This window comes from Ailuropoda melanoleuca, chromosome 2 (assembly GCF_002007445.2).
Source record: "Ailuropoda melanoleuca isolate Jingjing chromosome 2, ASM200744v2, whole genome shotgun sequence".
NCBI lineage: Eukaryota > Metazoa > Chordata > Mammalia > Carnivora > Ursidae > Ailuropoda > Ailuropoda melanoleuca.
This window is the reverse complement of record NC_048219.1, coordinates 196,339,275-196,363,552: the sequence shown is the minus strand read 5'-3', so window position 1 is coordinate 196,363,552 and position 24,278 is coordinate 196,339,275. Positions and strand designations below refer to the sequence as shown.

Genomic DNA, 24,278 nt, shown 5'->3' with positions numbered 1-24,278 from the left:
CAAGACAAGTTTTGAAACTGTTTTCTAATTGCCAAAACATGCTGCTATGTTTGGCTTAGTTTCAGTTTATTTTGAAGGGTGGCCAGAATTTAAATATAATGGCACCCTGAAGGTCTTGCCCGTTTCTCTTAGAGAGGGCGCTAAGCAGGAAAGTGGAAGAGAAAAAACTGGAGGGAGAATTTAATCATGCTTTCAAATTTCAACCAATACAGATATGGAATATGTCAAAACCATGAGCCGGAGTCTTTTTCTGTAAGTCACTTTCTTTACTTGGAGGCTTTAACTTCAAGTTAACTGAAATGCAACAGCTTAAAGCCATTTGCATTCAATTAATGTTGGCCCCGCTCTCAGGGCCAAATTCCAGGTTTCTCACCTGTAAAAATGTGAGGTCATCAACCCTCTTCAGCTCATGGCTTGATTACAAAGATAAAAAGAAGACATTTTTTTTTTAAGGGGGCCTATATAAAGGCACAAAAATTATTTCAATTCCAACAGAAGTCTGTATGATCCGTTTTTCTATTTCCATATTTTCCTTTTTTGCCAAGTCTATACTTATATCAAATACTGCACACCATCTCTTGCTCTTTTTGTGATAAAAATAACAATCAGCATTCAAAATCTTCCATCTAGTTCATGGTGACCTTATACATCACTGCTATGCCTGTAGCTACGTTTCCCCCGTCATTTCAGGGACGGAGAGCAGCCCCCCCCCCAAGTGAACTAAGTGGAAGCTCTGATGTTAGTGAGCAGGCTAGCACAGCCAAGTGCGGAAAGCGTACAATGTTTCAAATGTAAACGACTATGATTAGCCAGTGAGTCATGCAGAGGAAGCAGGAGCCAGACTTACAATACAAAAGGTGCTCGACTTTCAGAAATAGCTTTGATTCAGTAGAAGAGAAACCATCACACAGAACAGCCAAGTGGGCCGAGAGAGATGTTTACTGCCTCCTGTTCCTTTTCTCAAATCTTAATGATAAGGAGAGCCTTCCCTTCCCTTGGCACATCTTTACTATGAAAATGTGTATCTGCTTTTCTTCTGTGGACTTCCTGAGCTCCTTTCCAAAGTTACTTTGTATACAAGTTAACATTCTGACAAAGGTCTAACATTGTATCCCTGGTGAGTTACTAACCAGAAAAATAATAGTGATCTGGAACTAGAACGGAATGAACCAAAGTGTTAATTACTAGGTGGGGTCTCTTTTCTTGGTTTTGGGCAATTTGTCACAGGGAGGGTTCCCCAGCCCTGCCAGCTTTGCCTCTTACTTGTTAAATTCTTCTGAGACATCTAGCTTCAACATGCATTCCAATACCAGACCCTACAAAAACTAATAAAGTGCAAATAGATTCTGGCACCTACTTATCTGATTTCTCCACACTCTTCTAGACAGTAGTTATGCAGACTGGGGGTGGAGGACAGGAAGCAAAGGCAATCCGGTATTGTAGAGAGAACAGGAATCCACGGCCGGAATTTTAAATTTACTGACTGTGTGTTTTGAAGGACCTGCTTACTCTAACCTCTGAAACGGCCATCTTATTTTGATTTTCTTGGCTGCTCTAAAAGAAAAAAAATACCGTTCTTCTTTATCTATAAACTAAATAGTTTTATAAAAAGCAACTATGATAGACATCGAAAGTAACAAACTAGATTCAGGTCTGTAAAGAACTCACTGTAGACACAGTCTATGAATTGTCAGGGAACCAACCACTTGTTCCATCATCGTCACAGAATCAGGAGCCATTGATCTGGTTGTTTCCGACCTTGCTTTGTGTGCCTGGCCTGCTAAGTGTATTTCTTTCTAAATCTTAGCCGCTTCTAAGTGGCCTAGGAAATACACATGCACGTTACCATCCTGAATGTTTAGGGATGGATGGCAGGTTTATTTTAAGCTATTGGGTGTTACTGTTGTATCATTTTTTTAAATCCGATTTTTAAATCAGTATGTAATAATCTCTCAATGTGTGGTAATCTGCATTGAGATTTTAAAAATTTTCTAATATCATATGGAAGGATAATCTTTCTCTCTAAATATCTGACGTCGAAGGTTTCCCCAATTCTGATGTGTGATTTTATTTGATCTTAGAATTTTTTTCCCCTCAAAGAAACAATTTTCTAATTCCTTGAGAAAAGCAGAGTTGAGGAAAATATTCTGTGGACCCAGGGGTCTGATGGTTGCTTTTTCTCGGGGTGGAAGTAGGGACTTGAGCATTCTTGATCAAACCAATTTGTAAACAGCAGTAAAAGAAGCAGTAAAAACTTCCATGTATTTTCAATGAAAGGCATTATTTCTGAAAGGTGACCAGGCCCTTGGCAAGGAAAAAAACGAATGCATGCAAATTAGAAAACAAAGAACAAAGAGCCTACCTTTTGAACCTGGTAGATCTACAGAGAAGAAACAAAAGAAACAGGAAAAGAAATGAATCCAATTACAAAAGTATATACATCGGGAAGAGAGGTTCTCCAAGTCCCCGGAAATGTGAATAAAAGCCATACTGGGAAAAAACCCAACACCGAATACTGGTAGAATGCGAAAAATGTTTGAAGCGTCATTGAAAGAATTATTAGTTTCCTAATTCATTTTACATTCTATTTTAGATACAATGGTGAAACCTGGGCGCACACACATGGGCCCCTGCAAGAATCCTGGTATGATTCCAACGCACGGGTCAGCATAACCCACTACCAGCAGTGGGGAAAAAGCATTTCATCTTCAATTCGAAATTTCTTTGCATAGTGATAAAAGTTCAACTAGAAAGTACAGAAACTGAATTGGAAAGTCAACTGGTCAAGTTCACAAATAGGGAAGAAAGATGCTTTCCTGTTCTGATTCATACAGGTGCAAACAATGCCAGGAAAATGACAGGTAAAGAAGAAGGGATCACTAGAATAGAATTGAAATACGTTTTTTTTTTAAAGCAGATTATCACACACCGACATATTCATTTCCTTCAGAGGTTCTAATTGTGTAGTAATCACTAGGTAACACTGAGACACCAGACTCACTCATTCATTCATTCATTCATTTATTCACAGAACAAAACATTTGCTGAGCCAGGCTTTACTCAAGACACTGCCAACGCTTGGCATTTCTAGTCTTACGTGGGCGAGCACAGGTGAGCATCTTCAATGTTATGACCACACGACACATAGTACGTTCCATGAAAACGCTTGTCAAGTCAGTAGCAATGAAAGAGGTGCGTCCCGTCCATCATATTGGCTGGTCATCTATTACAATTCTGTTTCTATTAGTGGAGGTCCTTGGGTGAAGTAAAAGGTTCACTCGGAGTTCCCAAAGAACATCTACATATTATTCTTCCCTAATGAATCCATTCAAAAGGAGCTCATAATCCTTTCAAACAGCCCCAAAGCACAGCGGACACAGGCCGCAGTCGGGTCTCACGTCTGCACAGAGGAGAACCACGATGGAGAGAGCTAGGGGCCGCCACAGGAGGGCTGGGTGGGCCTGGTCCGGGTAAAGCCACAGCCAGCTCACAGGCCCCGCGTCCTCAGGGTCTGTGGGGCGCGCGGACAGATCTACACTCCAGCCTGGTGTCTGCCTGCTCACCTCGCCCCACCTCCATGCCTGTCTTGGGGTATCCTAGGTGCTCGTGCGGCTCCAACCACGACCCACCTCCAAAACCTCCAACCTTTGTCACCGGCTTCCCGTTTCCCGGCCCCAGGGACAGTCACCCCTCCACCTCCAGGGATGTAAGGCTCTGTCCACCTTCAACGGATCTGAGCTCCCCCTCCAGGAGCGCCTCGCCCCTGCTCAGAAACACCTGTGTAAGAGGTGGGTGGCTCGCCGCCAGATGAAAACAGGGATCATGTTTCTCAATTTTTTTACACCAAAATATCAGCCCTCCTAGTTAAACACTGGCCTTCCAAAGCATATTCATTTCCACTTAATCAACAACTTAAAATGCCAGTGCCCCGGGCTATCAGATTGTATAACCTCAAATTGTGTTCCCTAGTTCTAATAATAGTCAGGCCCAGAGATGTGATATGCAAAGGGGGGGCTGAGGGAAGTGTTGTCTGGACACCTCCCTAAATCCTTAGACCCTGCTAGCTTGTCTCACCTCTCCCTGCACAGGTGCACACAGACTCTCACAGGTGCACGTATGCACGCACTGGTCCAGCTCCCCGCCCCCACTGGGTGAACAGCCACGGCTCCTGTGCTCTCTGTACCACTCTTGCTAACAAAGTCGCCCATTCTGTGTTTATTATACTGAGCTTCCAAGTCAGCGCCAACGAAAACACTGGTTTCCTGGGGGATGCTTCCACTTGTAAGATGACTGGATTCTGTGCACCTTTTCTTTCCCCTCTGCTGTGGGGCCAGCCAGCTGCCAGACAACCCGAATCCCATGGACTCTGCCCTGTGTTTTCTTGTTACTTACATCTCTGTATTTAGAGGTAAAGGGCATACTAGGAGCCCCACTTTGCAGCTGTCAGGCCTACATGGGCATCCCGGCCATCTTTGTAGCGTTGGGGACAACTGTCCATTTCCTCGCCTGTCAGTAAAACTCAGGCAAAGTCCCTCACAGACTGTGAGTGACAGCACCCAGGTGTGGTGCTGCCCCGGGCCAGGGGCTCTAGGACATCCCTGCGGTTCCCCCCTGCCCACCCCAGCTCTCTTTGACTAGCAAGAAAATATACACCTATTTTAATTTAAATCTTTCAAATCCCCCCCTTTTTTTTGGAAGAAGCAGACAAATGTTAAATAGCAATGCTCTCATATTTCAAAGACCCTAAATTTTTTTTTGATGTAAAGTTCGATGATTCATTAGTTGCGTGTAACACCCAGTGCACCATGCAATACGTGCCCTCCTTACTACCCAATCACCAGTCTATCCCATTCCCCCACCCCCCTCCCCTCTGAAGCCCTCAGTTTGCTTCTCATAGTCCATAGTCTCTCATGCTTCATTCCCCCTTCTGATTACCCCCCCTTTCTTTATCCCTTTCTTCCCCTACCAATCTTCCTAGTTCTTATGTTCCATAGATGAGAGAAATCATATGATAATTGCAAAGACCCTAAATTTCTGCTAGCAAAGTCATCATTTGGATTGGTCAGTGCTTCTGCAGTGCCAACCAGATCAGTACAAACTGCAGGACAGACTGGAGGGGCGTGGAGGGGGGCTCCCTCCATGCTTTGCCCCTTCCTTGACCTGGCTGTCACTGTGTTCTGCCTTATCCCACGTGCCACTCCTTCACTCAGGGTCCCAACGGGCTGTGTGGACCAGGGTTAGTATCTTTGCTTCCTCCTTGACACATACAAGTTGTCAGGGCATACACATAATTCACGCCATGGGAGCTGGTCATTAGGCACGTGACTGACCCCAAGTAAGAGTCTGAGTTAAGCAGAGAAGGAACTGTAGAGGTGCCTTCACTAACTCCCTGCCAGTCTGTGAGGTCACACAGGGAGGAGGGTGAGATCACACAGGGAGGATGGTGAGCACAGGTGAATGGGCTGTGGGATCACACAGGGAGCAGGGTGAGATCACACAGGAAGCAGGGTGAGCACAGGTGAATGGGCTGGGGGATCACACAGGGAGCAGGGTGAGATCACACAGGGAGCAGGTGAGCACGGGTGAATGGGCTGGGGGATCACACAGGGAGCAGGGTGGGATCACACAGGGAGCAGGGTGGGATCACACAGGAAGCAGGGTGGGATCACACAGGGAGCAGGGTGCGATCACACAGGGAGCAGGGTGCGATCACACTGGGAAGAGAAACTAAGAAGCTGGGCTCACCGGAGGTACTTTCTCACAGGCAAAGCCAAGCTTTCCTGGGGGCCCCTCAGAACTCAACCCCACACGTGGCGGACACCGGCTCCCGCATCTGCAAGCACTTCTGGGGCAAAGACTGACGGGATCCCAGTGACCACCTGCGTTCGTGTGAGACATTCCATTGGATTTGACTCAAGATACAATGTCTGATTCCCAGGAACCACTTCAATGTCTTGACAACAAAAGTGAAACATGCTGTTAAAATGGAGAATGTCCCAGTTCTAATGTGGGTACGAATGAGGAGGCCAACTGTGGCGTTTTTATCAGATCTGTGGTTTTAATCAGCTTTTCTCTGCAAAGCTGAGCTCCTCAGCCAGCACCAAACGCCGGGGGCGGCCGTACTGCCCAGGAGCTGGGCTCTGCCAGCGCACAGGCCCGGGTTCAAATGCCGTGTGGCGGGGACTGGCGGCTCCCCTGCCCTATGTGCCCCGTGGGGGCTTCCCGGCCTCGTGAGGCTGCTGCGAGGAGCGGTGGGAGCTGAAGGAAGCAGCGGGGCTTTGCTTCTGAAGGAGGCCACTCAAATAGTCATTTTCGTGGCTCAATTCTTCACTTTCATTTTCTAAATCAAGAACTTTTAATAAAGGACTTTGTGAATGATAAGCCGCTTATATTACCATGCATGTATCTAAATCAGCTCCACCCATCACTAAGGACAGGCCATAGTTAATCTAAACATACAATTTGGAAAACAGATGTGTATGCACATACTGCATAATTCATTCTCATCTTGGTTTTGTAGAAATTTCATATCGTACTCTTGGTGAGTGTAAATTTCTCTTATGCTGGAGGATGATGATAAAATGAAGATTACTAACACCATCCTGAGCGCCCAAGGCAGGGTCCCCTGGGGTCACTGTCCTCCTTTCCCTGAGATCGGCCCCGTGGGCTCCAATAGCAGGCTCAGACGCAGCCACAGGCCACCAGACACACCCACGGTCAACTGTGGAAAAGCTGGCTGAGCGGGAACACGTATTGGGAAGTTCTCCCTATGAGTCTTTACGACCTTAACATAACAAGGACAGGGGCCTGTTGGAGAACCAGGGGAGCTGATTAAAACCGAATGAGCCTCGAGAGGGCAGCGTCCGCGGCCCCCACCGGTTGTGCAGCCTGCGAGGCAGAGCTGGCGACCCAGGCCGGGGACACCTTAGCGCCCCACTGCCGTGCTCCTTTCTACAGCGGGGCGGGGGGCAGCGGTGTCCTGCACACAGTGGACTTATGAGTATCTGCTGAAAGAACAGAAATATTCTAGCGGGAAACAGACATCAGGCAGTTTGAAAAAAGTAGCTGAAAAAGGAAAAATATCTATTTTTAAAAACCAGTTCAGGCTAAAAGAACTTTTCCATTGGGTGGCCTCTGATTACTATTAATACCAGCATCTGAGTTTGCAGAAGCTGCCTGTTGTCACGGCACAGTGACAGGGTCTCAGACAGGTACATGACAAAGTCTACAAGCAACCAGGTCTATACTTTTTCTCAGCCTCCCGTTCAGATCCTTCTCTCCAGAGATGTTCTGAAAAGGCGTCTCTCAAGGATCTTTGACCATCGCTTCTGGTGAAACCTGTGCCCTGGAGCTGATGGGTGGGTATCCATCAGATCCCTATCCCAACGGGAGCTGAACCTCACCCTTAACTGAGGGGGCGCGTCACGGCAGTCATCGGTGCAACAGGCGAGTCCAAATCACCCACGTGAAAATTCCAGAGTGCCTCTTTCCAGTTTTAAAATGACGACTGTGATTCTCGGGGGAAGGCCCTGGGAAAATGCCAAAGCCGTGCTTTGCATAAATTCAGTAAAAGTACAAGAAATCGAAGTTGCAGTTAATTCTACGGCAGAGTATCTTAAAAACCAGGACGTAGTTAGAGCTGCATTTGTACTTCTCATGAGCAGGGAGGACGTGGTGAATTGCCCTCCAACGTCTGCTGAGGCTTTACCCACGTTGTAAACACAGGACGAGTAACCCCTACGACATCGCTGAAACGCGGCCGCCAGCTCCTCTGCTCGGGAGCTTCCCAGGCGCCGCTGGAGCGTGCTGTGGCCCTTCTCTCGGGAACCCCGTCCCCCCGCATCCCCATCCCCGGGGGGCTCCCTTGGTGGCCCCCCGCCCTCCCGCCACCGGGCCTGTGGTTTGACTCTCCTAAGTAACATCCCGGCCTGGAACTTCTAGTCATCTTCAATCCATTCTTCAAGTGCCACGGAAGAGATTTCTTCCCGAAACTCGAATCTGGTCATGCCCCTTCCCCACATGAACCTGTCCACCACATGGCGTGGTACCCTCCACACGCAGGGAATGGTGATGAGCACCTCAGGTTGGCGGCCCGGCCTCCCCCGACGGGGAATGTGAGGGCATGGGGTGGAATCCACAAGGATTTGAATAGAGACTGGAAATGCAGGTTTTTATCGGAAATGTCACATGCTTTGAAATACTGGCTCAACTTTAAAATTCTGGCTACATGAAATCAGCCCTGGGAAAAGCACCTGGCTGCCTCTCTCCAGCTCAATAAATTCGAATGTTCTGAACAAGTAAAGTCCTCGAGTGGGGCCCACAGAGAACACGGGTCTGGTGGACGGGGGCTCGCTTCCTTTACCACGTGGACTTCAAGGTCACAGAAGAGCTCACTGCTCTAACCGCAAGTTCCAGAGTCCCCCCGCTGACCACACGACCTCGGCTCTAGCTCAAGATTTTGAAAATAAGTAGCAAACGGCATTAGCAGGGGTGTAAGCCCATTCCTGTCCCCTTTCCCAGGGCGGGGAGGGGCAGTTTCTTCCCTAGCTATTCCACCCACGGTGTATATTCTGTTTTCTGCATCACATGTGGGCTTCAGGCATCATGAAACTTATTCAACAGGTAAAAGCCATAGGGGAGATATTTTTAAACAAAATAGCTTGGTGAGTTTAAAAAAATAATATTCTGTTCTTTCACGTTTTAACTCAGAGGCTAGAGATCCTAGCTGGACAGTGTGACCTCGAGGTTAGAACCAGCACTTCTTGGCTCCTTTCTGCCAGAAGGTTGGGCTGGATGTAGGCAGACAAGCGGCTGTGCGGGAGGCCGCGTCAGAATCTGGCAGGCCGAGGTCTGGGACAGGCACGCCTGGTATCCGTGCTATGTGCACTCCCTGCCTGACCTTGAACGAAAGTCACGGGCACAGGGCATTCCGATCAGGAGCCATGTCGGGCAGACAGGTGTGTCGGGCGGACAGGTGTCTCTGCACTCGCACGTTCTACCCAAAATAACGATGCCCGAGAGAGGGACTGACACGACTGTAAAGGGTACCTCTTTCTGCTGCCGTTCCAGCTCCTTCATTCTGATCTCTCGAGCCTCGGCGCGGGCCGCACGCTTCGCAGCCAGCCTCGCCTCCGCCTGAAACACACAGGAGATTTCATTAGAAGACAGACCAGTGGCTCCTTTCGTGTGAACAACGAGGCTGGTAGTAAGAGACTTTGTTCGGGCTTTAATAAATACACAGCAACACATCACAGACTCATACGAGTTAAAGGTCATCAGGAATGACAGTGGCACAAGTTACAGGAATAGGGATCGCTACCATTTACGGAGCCCTTACTAAATGCCAAGTAGGCACAGTTGTTCTTTTTTTTTTTTTTAAGATTTTATTTATTTATTTCAGACAGAGCGAGAGAGAGCATGAGCTGGGGGAAGGGATAGAGGGAGAGGCAGAAGCAGATTCCCCACTGATTAATGAGCCTGACCTGGGGCGATCCCATGACCCTGAGATCATGACCTGAGCTGAAGGCAGATGCTTAACCAGCTGAGCCACCCAGGTGCCCCTAAGTGGGCATGGTTCTAAGGACTATATATATATATTGTACCATCTACCCCTTGCAACAGCCCTATTAGGTACATATTATTACCATTCCCAGTTTATAGAGGAGGGAACTATGGCACAGAGAGGGTATGTAACTTGCCCACGGTCACACAGCCTGTAAGTGGCAGGGCTGGGCAGTGTGCCTTCCTCTGGACCTACGGCAGACTACTGCATGGAGAAAAGTATTAGAGCTGGGTAGGACCACAGGCCACTGGGTCAACCCCTCCCTTTTACAGAGCAGCAAGCGGAGGCCTGGAAAGGCTGCCAGACCTGTCCCGGAGCACAGGGCTGGGACTCTGACGCTGCTTTCCAGAACTCCTGTCTAGTCACCTCTCAGGATGCCCTGCAGCCCTCAGCTCCTCCCTCAAACACCTGCAGCACTGGGAAGCTCGTCTTTTCTCAAGACAAGTAAGACCAGAGCAGGACGGGTGGTGGGTTCTAGCTGTAGGAAGCATTACATCCAAACAAAACCAAACAAACCGTCTCCATGTAACTGGTGATCAACTTGGATATGTACTTAGCCAAACTGTACTGAAGACCACTGAAAATGTTGGACCAGGACTGACCAGCACCCTTGAACCTGCCACTCAAACACTGCTTCCCGCTCCACAGATCTGCTGTCTGGTCACTATTTCAGCCACAGTGACGGCTCAGTGAGCACCTGGCGCAGGTGTGCCCGGATTCGGGTTTTCTGGTGTCCAGCAAATTTCCATCTCCTTTCCACTTAGTTTTTTTGGGGAATGAATCCACTTGGCATTCTTCTGCCAACAGTTCTGTCGATACAGTTTTAGGTGCTAAAGCAGGGCCGTGAGAGGGGACCAGCGTGCTCCCGGTATGGCCAGAGGGCCAGCAAGCGGGAGGAGGCCCAAGCGTCATCGTCCAGCTTCTCCCACGGACCAGGCTCCCATCGGGCGGGTCCTGGCGTCACGGATGTCCACGTCCCCATGCCAGACTTCTACCGTCTTGCAAATGTATCTTCCGTCCAAATTTGAATCTAGCTTGAAAACTGACCGTAGCTGATCTGTCAGACGTTGGCCGGTGTGTGGCCTTATAAGGAATTTCTGCTTTAACTCGGTTCATTCGTGTGGTTCCTTTATCAACCCAAGCCCAGGTCCCTCAAGTCGGTGGTGGTGGGGGGGGGGGTCAAATATCACAACTGCCTCAGAACATGGATACCTTGGTGCCATTTGCAATTTTCTAAACCCCTGTTACGCTGTGTGAAGGGCCACTCGGGGTCTAAAAAAGCTCCAGCAAAGCTCAAGGGGAAGGGAAGGGAAGGTCTGACTGACATTCGGCCATGCTGAGATGCTACGGTCCCATGGCCCCGTAAGAGGACTAGGTTCGCCCTGAGTGCAGCCTGCCTCCCTGCCTTCCTGTGGGGAGGCCTGGGCTCCCTGCCTGCTGGCTCTGGGTCTAAGTGTCTAAGTCAGTACAGACCAGGCCACCAGAGCTGCCAGCTTGGGACCGGTGGGGGTGGGGGGTGGATAGGAAGAGAGAAGGGAGGGCATGGAGAGGTGAAGGGGAGGGGCAGAGAGGGAATGTGAGAAACAGGAAAGGGCAGAAGGGAGGGCTGCCAGAAGGACACAGGCAGAGAGGAGTGTGGCAGGCCCGATTCTCGGGGGGGGGTCCCCAAGATTCCTGCCCCGGTGCACTTGCTTCATGTAACCCTCTCCCCTTGAGTGTGGGCAGCACTGTGACCAGGAGAGATGTCACTCCTGTGACTGGGTTACGTCACATGGCAAAAAGAAACACAAACATAACTAAGGTCCCTCGTTAGCTGACTTAATTAAAAGATAGATTCTCTTGGGTGGGCCTCACCTAATCAGGCGAGCCCTTTAAAAGAGGGTCTGGAAGTCAGACAGATTCTCCTGCTGGCCTTGAAGAGCAGGCTGGCCTGTGTGAGGGGCACATGACAAGGACCAGCAGATGGGTTGTGCGAGCTGCAAGCGACCCTGGCAGACAACCAGCAGGAAAACAGGACCTTGGTTTTGCAACAGCAACGAGCTGAATTCTGCCCATGACCCTGTGAGCTCGACAGGCCCTCAGGCTCCAGAAAGGACCGCTGGCAGCCTGTGTGACCCTGAGCAGAGGACCCAGTAATCTGTGCCCAGATCGGTGACCACAGAGCCTAACATGATAAATGTGTGCTGTTTAGGTTTCCGGATATTGGGGACATTTGCTACGCAGCAAGAGATACTAATAAGACAAGGAGGTGGGATCTGCTCTCACAGGGCTAGAGCCTCTAACCTGTGGGGAATCTGAGCACGGGTACACCCATCCCATCCCACCCTGCTCTCGTCTAGTTCTGCTTGGGGTCGGGCCCAAGATCCCTGAAAAGACCACCTATGTGAATATGCAGTCCCTGACCCCTGGCACGACCTCCCCACCAGAGGGGCAGGACTCCAAAATAATATCCCATCGGACCACAGACTACATCCCAGCTGCTCCTGTGGGTCTCCCTCCAGCCAGGAGAAGGCTCCCATCATGGCCCGCCCACTCCTGTGGTCCTCATGTCCAACCCAGGAAGTCTGTCCTGGCCATGCGGATAATGGCGCCAACAGACTAAAGCCCACCAGCTCCCCACTGGAGGGACCTGGGCTTGGGATGGTAAAGGAACCATGGGAACGAACCAAGTTGTAGAGTAACTTCCTCAGGAGGACGCATCGGCCAGCCTCAAGACACATCGACTGCAGTCAATCGACCTTAGATTTGAATTCAGAAAGGGGATGAATTTCTAATTCAGTACAATTTCAAATCCTTGGGATCGCCACCTTCTGAAATACCTTCCTCTCTCAGGACTCGCAGGGGACTCCTACGCAGGAAGCAAGATGCCCGTGATACAGGAAGTTGTAACGGTCATGCTTGGCTCTGGGAATCTGGCTAATTAAAACCCAACAGACAGAGGGGTCAACATTTAACCCGGCCCAAAACCTCTGCACAGCCAACTTTGTGTGCAAGACTGTGACCAGCGTCGTAAGCCTGGCCCTGGCCTGAGGGGCCTGAATCCAAAACTAGAGAGTTTTGACAACACAATTTACCCTAAAACACTGACATCGTCAAGAACACAGCCTGACCCAGAGCCTGAGACAGTGATCACTCAAACAACTGGTGCAAAGTCACCAGAAAAAATAATGGGCACGATCAAGTCGTTAAATGAATGAAAAATACGAAACAGTTCTGGTCCACCACGGTGACAAGCAAACACGAATTCATTCCCCTGCAGCATTTCATGGGCAGACCAGCCCTGCCCTCCCGCTGCCCTGGGCCAGACAACAGCTCTTGGGCTCCCTGTGCTTCAGGCCAATGCTTCTGTGTACAGGACAAATCCATCACCACCCACCACTTCTGTGAAATATAAACTCACATTCTTGAGGTCACAGCCATGTCAGTCTGCAGGAGAGTTTCCAAACGCTTACTTTCACTTCTGTACTTAGCTGGTGGGGACTGCAGCTACTGGTTATTGCCAGCCCAGGCCCACCCAGCCTGGCAGGAGCACCTTCAGACACGGCCAGGAAAGGACCTGCAGACCGTAGTGTGGGTCCGCAGTCTCCAGGGGAGAGAGCCAGGGCCAGGGAGTATGGGGGGGGGGGGAAGTGTGACAAGGTGGAGAAGCCTGAGGGCCTGGGGAGCAGGCCTTAGCTCTCAGTTCCTGTATCTGCGACCTTATCTTGAAGGAATGTGGAACCACTGGAGGGTTTTACAAAGGGACACGCTGGGGTGGATTTCTGTTTGAGAACCACTCTGGCTGAAATGTGGGGAACAGGAAGGGGCTGAGGGAGGCAGTGTGGAATCCAGGAGGCGAGCAGGGGCTGCTTCTGAGCCTGTTAACGTGAACAGGTGGGATGAAGCAAAGTGGGGCGGCCAGAGGGCACTGGAGGGGTGCCGGGAGCCCAAGGTCTTGAGGAGAGCCCGTGTGCTCTAGAAGCCAGAGAAGCCTGGTGAAGGATCCCTGGACGCCTGTGATGTGCAGGGCACGTCCCCAAACCTGGACGTGCCGTGCGTCCTGCCTGCTGACCCCAGCGCGCCTCCAGGGCCGGTGTGGGTTTCAGAGTTGGGGTGTGCGGCCACCTCGAGCCCCTCAAACTCCCAAACTGAAGGGAGATGATGATGGTCCATCGAGGCTGCAAGGACAGAAGGGCTGGAGGGAAGGAAAGGGATGGGTTTGCGGAGTTTAGGAGAGAAAGTACAGAAGACACAGGGGTTCAGAAAAGCAGGCTTGGAAAACGAGACCACACACCCTGCCCAGCGAGTGGGCTGCTCCGTCATCCTTCAGCTCCCGTGATGCTCCCCCGAGTGACCTGTGACCAAGCTTATTCTGTGACCTCAGGGCACCTGCTGGGGCAGCGGCAGGGCAAGCTGGCCGGGCCCTTCCTCCCGGTCCTGGGCTGCCCTCTTCCCTTCCTCCAAGAGCCAACAGGAGAGAGGCACCAAGCCCTCAGCGTCTGCCCTCAGGGGCTCCAGAAAAGGCATGGCTCTGGGCCCCAAGCCGCCTCCTGCTCCCCACCGCATCGCTGCTGAGATACATACTGAAATATTTAAGAAGAAATAATACGATCTCCGTCAGAGTTGCCTTCTAAGAACTGGGGGGTCTAAATGGCTGGACTGCTGGGCTGGCTGGTGGGCTGTGGCTGTCACAGTGTGCCCCCCCCCGGGCATCAGCACACCTGGGGATGAGTTAGAGATGCAGAATCGCCCCCCCAGACACCCCCCCCCCCGTCAGGACCTCTGGAGTGGGGCCCAGCCAGCTGGGCTTCAACATGCTCCCAGGGTGTGGGGCGGGGGAGCAACACTTGCTCAAGTGTGGGACCTCTGTCTTCTGTTATCCCATCTATGTTTGGGTATGTTTGACATTTTTCATAATAAATAACAAAATTTTAAAAGGAAGGAAGGGGGAGGCAGGCAGAGAGAGAAAGAGAGAGGAAGGAAAGGAAGGAGCCCCAAAACCAAAACCATGCTTGGGGCTGTTCGAAGGTGGCTGGGGTGCTGCTGGAAACCCCTGCAGGGCTGCTGTCCCCCCAGCCGCTCCCCCAGCAGGCCCCTCCGGGGTCGGGAGCGGGGCGGGGGAGCTGATCCAGCCAGGCTCCTGGTGGGAATGCAGTGTCCTCTCCCCTGACAGGCCAGCCACACCCTTCCCCCAGGGACCCCCCCTTGGCTGGGGACTGAGGCTGAGGAGAACTACAATGAGGCGTCAGACACCAGGACACGGGGAGGAAGGCCCTCCGCACGCCCTGCCACCCCGGCCAACCTTCCCTGTGCTCTGCCGGCTGGAGGAGATCCTGTCCACTGGATGGGATGCTGCCGAGCCTGGGACAGCCACACGCCAGCCCCAGTACCTTGTCCCCAAATCCCAAGGACATTCTAGGGGCTCGAAGACCTCTAAGGGTGTCTATAACCTTCCTGTAGCTCCTACCCGTTTAACTACCTGGAGGACCCCACGTGATGACCTTCAAAGAACGGGAAGGTGATGAACAGCGGTGGAACGGGAGGCCCGGGCGCAGGGCCTGCGGCTGCAGGAGGAAGCCGCAGTCACTCCTGGGGAGCCTCGTGCTGCTTCGGGGCAGCCTGGCTCCGTGTGCACGTGTCCTGGGATTCCAGCAGAGTGTGGAATTCTGTATCCCGAGACCACGCTTCCTGCGGTCACAGAAAATGTTCTCATTCTGCTCTGCGACTCTGCAGTCACTCCCAGGGTTCCAGAACTCCACGCAGAAGCCGGAAGGGGTTTATAAGCCATGACTCGGGGGCGATTCTTGAGAAACGGGACTGAGATGCGCCCTGTCACTTCCTCCAGCGAGGCCAAGAGAGCCCTGGGGACAGGGAAGGCACCGCAATGAGGGCGCCAAGGCCAGCTGCCGCGACTATGAGGCAGAGCCCAAGGCGGCCTCACGCACCTGCTGACGTGCTCACCGCGGCCAGCCGTGCTCGGTGACCTGCGTGCCACCATTCCAGAACAGCTGCTCGGGAGGAGACTGTCGCCACCCACTGAGAACACCGCTGGGGTCCATGGAGGGAGGGCTGGGCTGTGGCCACACCCCAGGGACCCCAGTGACGGCCACCTCTTTATACTGTTTCCTCAGACGTCACGTGGAAACGAGCCACGGGTGATCTAATTCTAGAATTAGGAAGACGTTTTACTATTGATTGTACACATTCATTCCGGACTTCAGGTTTCAGAATCAGGCAGAACTGAAAAGCCAGACCTTTTCCCAGGCTGCATAATCTAACCAGAGGTCGTCAGCTCTCAGGGAAAGTTCGCTCATGGGAAGGTAACAGGAAGATCACGCAGCTGAAGCCTGAAACGGTGACAAAGAACCAGCTTTGGAAAGAAGCAGAGCTTTCTGTGCGTGTGAGATTCTTCCCCAGGATGACAGAGGTGCCCGGCTCCCGCTGGGGCAGGCTGGAGGCCGCACACCCGGGCCCGCAGGAGAGCGCCTTGGGACGCGCTGCACGTCTCCTGTCTGGATTGGACGGCTGTGCACAGGGACCACGAGGCTGCCACCGAGCCCCTTTCCAGAGCGGCCTTCGCTACAGGAAGTGGCAACAGCCAGCTCCTTTTCTGGGTAAATTCCCAATCCCTCGTGTGCAGTCGATTCTCACGATGGGCTGCTATTCAAAGCAACTGAGTGCAACGAGGGCCTTGTTCTCCTGCAGGGGCGTGAACAGGGAAGGGAGCGTGCTGGCCAACAGCTCACAGGGACTCCTGCCGCCTCTGTACCCCGCACCCGCCACCCCATGGCCCTCGGCCGCCATGCACACTGCATGCCAGTCCCAAAGGACATGCTCATCTTTCCAAAACCCTTGCTCCCACAATTACCGTACATTCCCCCCGTGAGGGGCGTACGCTTTATGGCCGTGCCTGTGAATACAAGCGCCACGGAAGGGAAGATGCTTTGAGATTGCAGTCGCTGACGAGGGCAGTGCCAACTCTTTAGAGGGCATTTTGGAAATTTGAGGGCCATGGTTGGGATGTCACGGTGACTGGAGGCAGGCACGGATAGCATGTAAGGGGCAAGACAAGGCAGGCCAACCATCCTGCGTTCAGACAAGCCTGCGTATCGAAGAACTTTCTCACTGACTATTCAGACGGAGAGAAGAAACCACCTTATAATTTTCAGATCTACGAACTGATTCCAACTTAGGCATTAAATCAAAATATGATTTGTGCAGTTTTAAAGTACACTGGACATTCCAGGAATGCGATCCGTATTAAGATTGAGGGAAGATGACGTGGCTCTGTTCAGAACTTTCTCAAGAGTTAGTGACCACTTGGGGATGTCGAGTCACCAAAGGCAACAGAATGTGTGGCGTCCGAGTCTCAGCACCACACCCCCCATCAGTCCGTGTTTGCGACCATGGCTCGGGGCAGCGTCCGCACACCCGTGACTGCTCCCATGGTCTTCTGGCACACGGGCCTGCAGCGTTTATTGAAATCCACGTTCTGCTACTGCGATTTACCTTCATTTGATTTCTTGTCAGTGCAACAGTGGAAACGTTTTATTGACATTATGTGTACCAGAAGATTTTAGCACCTATGAATTCCATTTCAGGCTAGCAATGAGGATGATAAAAACTTGTCATAAAAAGAGGGCATTGGGTTCGACAGCGTTGAGAACCACAGCTTTAAAAGTGCAGAGTGGAACGAGGGAGCTGAGCCTCTCTACGGCTCGGCCGCATGGTCCAAACAGCCCAATCACAGGTTAAGGTCACAGGGCTGGGGGCCACTGCGTGAGCCACAGACTAAATAAGACACGCTTTGTCCATTTAACGTGAAGGTTTGGAAAACAGAAAGTTAAAGACTAAAGTTCAGGGGAGCCTGGGGGGCTCAGTCAGCTGAGCATCCAACTCTTGATTTCGGCTCAGGTCATGATCTCAGGGTTGTGGGGTCGAGCCCCACATGGGCTCTCTGTTGGGGGGGTGGAGTCTACTTGGGATTCTTTCCCTCCACCCCTCGCCCTGCTCACTCTCACTCTCCCAATCTCTCTCTCTCAGATAAATAAATAAATCTTTTTTTTTTAAAGACTAAAGTTTAACTAGTTATATAAAACACCAAGTTTCCACCAAAACCAATGAATTCTAGAGTAGAATGTAAAATTATCAAAGAATTTTATCATAAAACACCAGCCTTCAGAGAGGCCTCTACCTTGCAAGGCCTGGGCCATGCGCCTCCAGGAGCCCAGCCAGGGGACATCGGGCGCCACGTCTCCACAAGCTGGGCCATGTGCTCCGGGTCTCTGCGGGTGGGGACCACGCAGGGAGGGGCCTCAACACCCAGCCTCTGGTGCTGGCTCCCCTGCTTACCAGTTCGTGGGCTCTCACAACACACCCCCTTTTTTGTTGTTGGTGGTGGTACTAATCATGCAGTATTTATTTATTTACATCTTATTTCATTTTATCTTATTTCCAGGGTAATTAGCCCACCGTGTTATACTAGTTTCAGGTACAACGTAGTGATTCAACAGCTCCATATGTTACCCGTACTCATCACAGTCAGTGCACTCCCCCATCACTTACTCCCCCTCCCGCCGGCCCCTCAGTGTGTTCTCTACAGCTATCAGTCAGTTTTTTGGAAACTACATCATTTTGGATGTTAGCGCTCATTATAGGAAATGGGGGGATCAGGCTATGCGATCTCCAGGAGCTTCCTTTACTTCTAGAATGCTGTGTCTCTACACCAGGGGTGAATTATTTCTATAGTGAGACTGTCAGTTCTCTTTCCCCATTTGGCTACTAGAAATCTCCAGACTTTGTTTTCCTGAATAATGAACTTCTTAAGAGCAACCCACATACTAAAATAACAAACTGGTAGGATTCAGGAGCAATGTTATTCATGTTACTTTGTAGAAAGCAGTGACTGGTAACACTCACCCAAATTTCACAAAGTGACATTTGCCCAGGGAGACTTCCCAACGCAATCTTTAGCTACTGTACCGACATGGACCAACACACAGACTGCACAGTATCCTCCATGTCAAGACCTTTCTCCTCTTCCTCTTAAAACCTTTTATATTTTTTTCTGAGCTGAGAGAAGGTTCACATCTCATTCAATAGCCTCACGGTGCTGGAACGACAAAGGAAAACATGACAGCCACAAATAACCACGTGTGACCGACAGGTGGGAGCGGCTTGGCCCCCCCTGTGCGGCTGGCCCTCCAGGTGACAGGTGTCCTCCAGCCAACACATCTGGGCTCCACTTCTTTCACCCTAACCTGCTCTACTCACGGTCTTCCCTGCAAACCCCACATTTTAAAGTGTCATGAAACACTGACGTTGTTCCTTCTCAGAATAAGGCTGGACACTCTGGTCTCGCACCAGAACTTTCCAACATCGGGCAGCGCACAACTATTTACAACCTTCCCTCTATTTGCATGATATTCCTGGAATCAGCCAGGGGAGAAACAGAGGCCCTCTATTCTTTCTTTTCTTTTCTTTCTTTTTTTTTTTTTTAAGATTTTATTTATTTATTTGAGAGAAGCGAGAGAGAGTGAGAGAGAGCATGAGCAGGGATGGGCAAGAGGGAGAAGCAGGCTCCCCGGAGCAGGGAGCTGGATGTGGGGTTCAATCCCAGGACCCTGGGACCACGACTGGAGCCAAAGGCAGACGCTTAAGTGACTGAGCCACCCAGGCGTCCCCAGAGGCCATCATTTCAATTCTTAGTGAGCTTGTCTGTCTGGGTGGGGTCGGGTAGCGGCACACAACACCCGGGAAGGTGGCTTCTGGGGGATGCTGACACACATAACAGTTACAATGCTAGTGCAATGTGAAAATAGAAAAATAGAAATTTCTGTGGCTCTTTCATTTTTACTCTTCTTTTCCTTATTTAGAAAAATAAAGTGCTGAACTGAAAGTTCTTTTGTCTAGAGTGCCTGCGTGCCTCGGTCGGTTAAATGTCTGTCTTCCCAGGGTGGGGTCCTGGGATCGAGCCCCTGTAGGGCTCCCTGCTCAGCCCCTACCCCCAACTTGTGCTCTCGCTCTCTCTGTCTCTCTCAAATGAATAAGTAAAAAATATTTTTTTTAAAAAGACTTCACTTATTTGAGAGAGTGAGAGAGAGAGCACAAGTGGGGGGAGCAGCAGAGGCAGAGGGAGAAGCAGACTCCCCGCTGAGCAGGGAGCCCGATGCAGGGCTTGATCCCAGGACTCCAGGAGCATGACCTGAGCTGAAGGCAGACGCTTCACCGACTGAGCCACCCAGGCGCCCCAGTAGAAAATCTTTAAAAAAAAAAAAAAAAAAAAGGAAGTTCTTTTGTCTAGAAACTACCAGAGAGAGAAAGGAAATGTCTGATGAAATGAAGATGTCTCACTATGCATTCAGGGGCAAGGCCAGGTGTCCTATGAGGCAGCCTTTGTACCAAGAAACGCTTCAGCCCCACACTGGGGGTGTGAGACCTCAGAGGTGGCAAAGAGAAACTCACAGCAGCCGCACAGCAGCAGCTCCTGGCCAGACCCTCGCTGAAGGACTGTATACAGTGGTGACAGTTAGCAGCACCAGCTCTGAATCAGCAGGCCTGGGTCTGAGCCGGCTCTACTGCCTGCTAGCTGGGTGCACTTGGGAAAGCCCCCTGACCGTTCTGAGCCTCAGTTTCCCCTTTATCTGTATGTGGAGATAATCAAACAAGGTTCTGGCAAGGGCTAGGGAAGCCATCCGCAGAAAACATTTAGCAGGGGGGACGCTGCAGGCGTCTGGGAATGCTGCCTGCTGCTAACACTTACAAGGCATCCTCCGTGGCAGCTAGGGATCCTGCAGCGTGGATTCAGTGCAGAAGGAGCTTAAAGGCACCGGGAGAAGACAAGCGAGCTGAGGCGCCCACCAGGAGGACGGGCACGGGGGAATTTCAGAGGAGGGAGGGCAGGTTCCCAGCCCACACCGAAAGGCCACTCGATTTCTCTTCCCCCTGGAAGATTATACACCCACTTGCCACAAAATAAAAAAGACTTGGGGATCAGAAATGATGTTGCTTTGACAAGCTTGATCACACGAACCTACAAAGGAAACATTTTGGTTACAATTAAAAGTCCTCATTACAATAATTTAAGATAAATTACTTCCCTACTACAAAGTAATTGTGCCTTCCGACTCAAGGCAAAACCACTTACATGACTTTAAAATTGTCAAGTTTCTGCATTAAGGAGAAAACCGCTTGAACTCTGGCCCTTGCCCAAATGAATGGATGAGTCTCAGAATACACATTTGTGCTATTGTTGGTTTTGTTGCTTATTTATTTTGGAATTTGGCCAGGGGAAGGGGGTTTTAGTGGTGGTCTCAATCAAAAGCACGGCAATTTTGAATTATTACATCATGGATAGAGTGAAAATAATGCTTTGTGGAACAAACATGGACAAAGAAGCTAATATAATTTTATCTAGAAAGTCTAAATAATGAAAATTTAGTAAATCCATTCCATGAAAATGAGCTTCTTAAAAAAAAACAACAAACAAACTAAAATTTTGGTGGCCCAAAGTGAAAGCTGCAGGTAAGAGAACTCCTCGGCCCCTGCCCCGTCTCCAGCCGATGGCGGGGGTGTAACAGGCTTACTTCGATAACAGGCTCGTGATTTGAACCTTATGGCCCCAAGGTTCCAAGATTAATACTTTTAAATATGAACAGATACTTGGAAACACTGAGTAACTGGTCATAAACAATGTCTCTGCTGAGTCACATAGCCTGATTTTTCAGGGATAACAAATTCCGCCTGAACGTTGCCTTTTGAGGAACAGACTGGTTGCACCAACACTTGCCCTCACAGTTCTGCAGAACCTAGATAAGGACCTCTCATCAGGTAAGACTCCAATCAACTTCACTTGAGAGCAGTTCTGCAACTATAAATAACTTGATTTCCTGTGCTCAGTATAAGTGGCCGTTTAGACTGCAGGGTTTTTTGTTTTTTGTTTTGTTTTTTTTTAAATTTGCTAAGGAGACTTCCGCTATGTTGATTAGCTCAGGGTGAAGAGAAAGTAACCCTTAAAGCAAAAGGGAAATTTAGTCTCCATCTCTGCCCAGGGAGACACTCTAAATCCTATAAGAAAAGACCTTACTTCACTATTTTTGTCTGCTTGGGAAAGTGACCCATCTAAAACAAGGCAGGTTTCCAGGGCTCAAAATCTCAGACCGAGCGACGGCCAGGCTCACCACCTTCGTGCTGTCTGAACCCCCCACGCTGGTCAACGCTCCCAGTTGCCAAGAGCTGCGGACCTCGGTACAGGTTCCTACAATGATGAGATGGGTCTTGGGAGACTATGTCCACGTTCGACCCAGACAGGCTGTCCTCAGGCCGGGACCTGGCTTGAGAGGGCTTAGCTCTAATCAGTATGTGGAAAGAGACCAGAGGTGACACAACCCATCATAAGCATGAGGAAGTTACAAAAGTTAAAGAAATGTATGGTTTCTACACTCAAAGAGCCCCAGGACCAGAGCTCACTGTTGTGTAAGGCACCCCCAACTGTTCATTCAGCACTTCCTTTTAATCCTTTTATTTTATTTTTTTATAATTCTATTTTTTAAAAGATTTTATTTATTTATTTGACAGAGCACAAGCAGGGGGAGTGGCAGGCAGAGGCAGGGAGAGAAGCAGACTCCCCACTGAGCAGGGAGCCCACACCGGGGCTCCATCCCAGGACCCCCAGATCATGACCTGATCTGAAGGCAGATGCTTCACCGACTGAGTCACCCAGGCGCCCCTCAGCACTTCCTTTTAAACGACCATTAACCTCATAAAAGGACTGAGTTTTACTTCTGTTTCCCAGGTCCCACTCTAAAACACATTTTGCTACAATTCACTAAAAAACAAAACGAAACAAAACAAAACTCCTCTAGGTTCACAATTTCTTATTGGAAACCCCTGGGACCAAAGAGGTTTCAGAATTCAACATGTTTGGATTTTAGAAGGGTAATGCATTGCATAGGCCCTACAGTCTGTAATCACCAGAGTAAAAGTCCTCACCAAGGACATTCTGGGGCTGCAGACAAAGGTATGAATATTCACGGTGAGAGGGATAGAGCCAGAAAATAGCCTCCCATGGGCCAGGGCAGCCTTCCCTGCCAAATGAATTCTGCCACAAACTTAAAAAAAACAAAACACAACAAAAGCAATTTTCAGGTTTCAGAGCTTATTCTATCCTCAGATTGGGGGTACAGTGGAGCACCTGAATCAAACCCATTCCAGACTCTCCTGCGACTTCTTCCCACAGTACCTCTACGAAGCGCACATCTCAACCAGATCCAATCCACGGGTAAGGGACTGGCAGCCCGTGCCACAGAGAGCCCATGTTACTTCTCGTTCCTTGGACGGCCTGTCCCTCCCGTCCCCACATCCTGATTCTCCGTGTTTACTCTTTTCTTCATCAAGGGCTCCCTGCCCAGTGCTTCGTCCCTCTGAGCTCGACTCTTGCCCAGGGCTAACAGCACCCTGCTCTTGCCATCTATGGTGTGCCTAGGCAGCCCTGCAGAACACCAGCATCTCCCAGCAACCTTCGTCCTTCCTTCTTCCGAGGGCCCTTCCCTGACGGTGACGCAAGGATTTCTCCGTAAGCTCCCAGGCCCTTACACACCAGCCAGGTGAAGGGGTAGGAACCAGCTCCATAGGTCTGGCTCACGGCAGGAACTTTAAATGAGGCCACAGAAGAAGCACATGAACCCAGACATTAAAAATACCCACCCGACAGTACCCAGCAAGGAAAGCAACCTTCAAGTGTGGCTTCATCAGAGACGTATTTCTACGCCTCTCCCTGGCGTTTACCAGGAAGCTCCCCAAGGTCAGCGCCGTCTTATTTATCTTGGATCCTCCACAAACACCCAGTAGATGATTAATTTCTGCCTGATGAAGGAGTGATTGTGTCAGGCTCACACTTCTATCAAGGCTTCCACAAAAGCTGGGTAAAATGAAAATCTAGGTAGGGTCACTCTGCAGCACTGATCTCATGATTCTTTTCCAAAGTGCACCCTTTTGCCTTTCTGTATTTCCATTCACAGTCAACCACAAGCTGCCCCAAAATGGGTAAGTACAAACCTTCCCCACCTTACCTCCTGTCCAATTTTAATGCCCAAACATCCCCACATACATGATCCCAGTCCTGGGTGGGTATTGAGCTGGCTAACTGCAAAATCCCATGCATGGAGGATCCGGCCCAGACCCGGAGACCCCAGAAGACCAGGCCAGGTTTGGTGCCCTGGGTCCCGGGACGAATTGGGAGAAATCAGGCTCAGCCCCATTGGTCCCAAGCTCCAAAGCAGGGTAAGTACTCCAAACTACCCCAGCCACTGGTGGTGCCAGCCTCGGGGTGAGGGCTCCCGTTCTGGGCACCGGTTTCCAGGTGCTGTATTTTGTAAAACACCAAACTACCGGTTGCTACTGAAACTCTCGACCACGCTTAGGTCCGAGACCTTGGCTAGATCCACGGCCACCGCCGGCCGGGCTGAGCCCGTCAAAGGCCGCCACAAAAGGAACAGGGGAGCGACCGAGTCTCTTGGTCCCGGCGAGGGGAGGCTACGTCCAGTAAAACGTGTTTTCCAGCGCGCAAGGAGAGTGCACACGGGGCCCCGAACGCAACCGAGGGCAGAGCCCGCTCCCGCCCGCGCATCGTCGCGTGGGGACGTTCATTTCAGGGAGTGCCGGCCACGCGAGCCCACCCCGCACTTCACCAGGCACAGAGACCGCGGCGGAAGGTGCCCACTACCCCCCGGGCCTTAGA

General features: G+C 50.7%; 1 protein-coding gene across 29 annotated transcripts in view; it reads right to left on the bottom strand.

The window, feature by feature from the left end:
• LRRFIP1 (LRR binding FLII interacting protein 1) overlaps positions 1-24,278 on the bottom strand; it is a 146,044-nt gene that overhangs the window by 54,932 nt on the left and 66,834 nt on the right. For 14 of the 29 annotated variants that reach the window (XM_034655493.1, XM_034655464.1, XM_034655465.1 and 11 more), the window contains exons 2-3: positions 9,049-9,135; positions 2,363-2,380 (exon numbers count right to left, since the gene is read on the bottom strand). In XM_034655493.1, the coding sequence (XP_034511384.1) occupies positions 2,363-2,380; positions 9,049-9,135 (105 nt within the window). Of the gene's footprint in view, positions 1-2,362; positions 2,381-9,048; positions 9,136-18,460; positions 18,497-24,278 lie in introns of those variants that run through there. The other 15 variants (XM_034655492.1, XM_034655471.1, XM_034655477.1 and 12 more) reach the window with 2 other exon arrangements.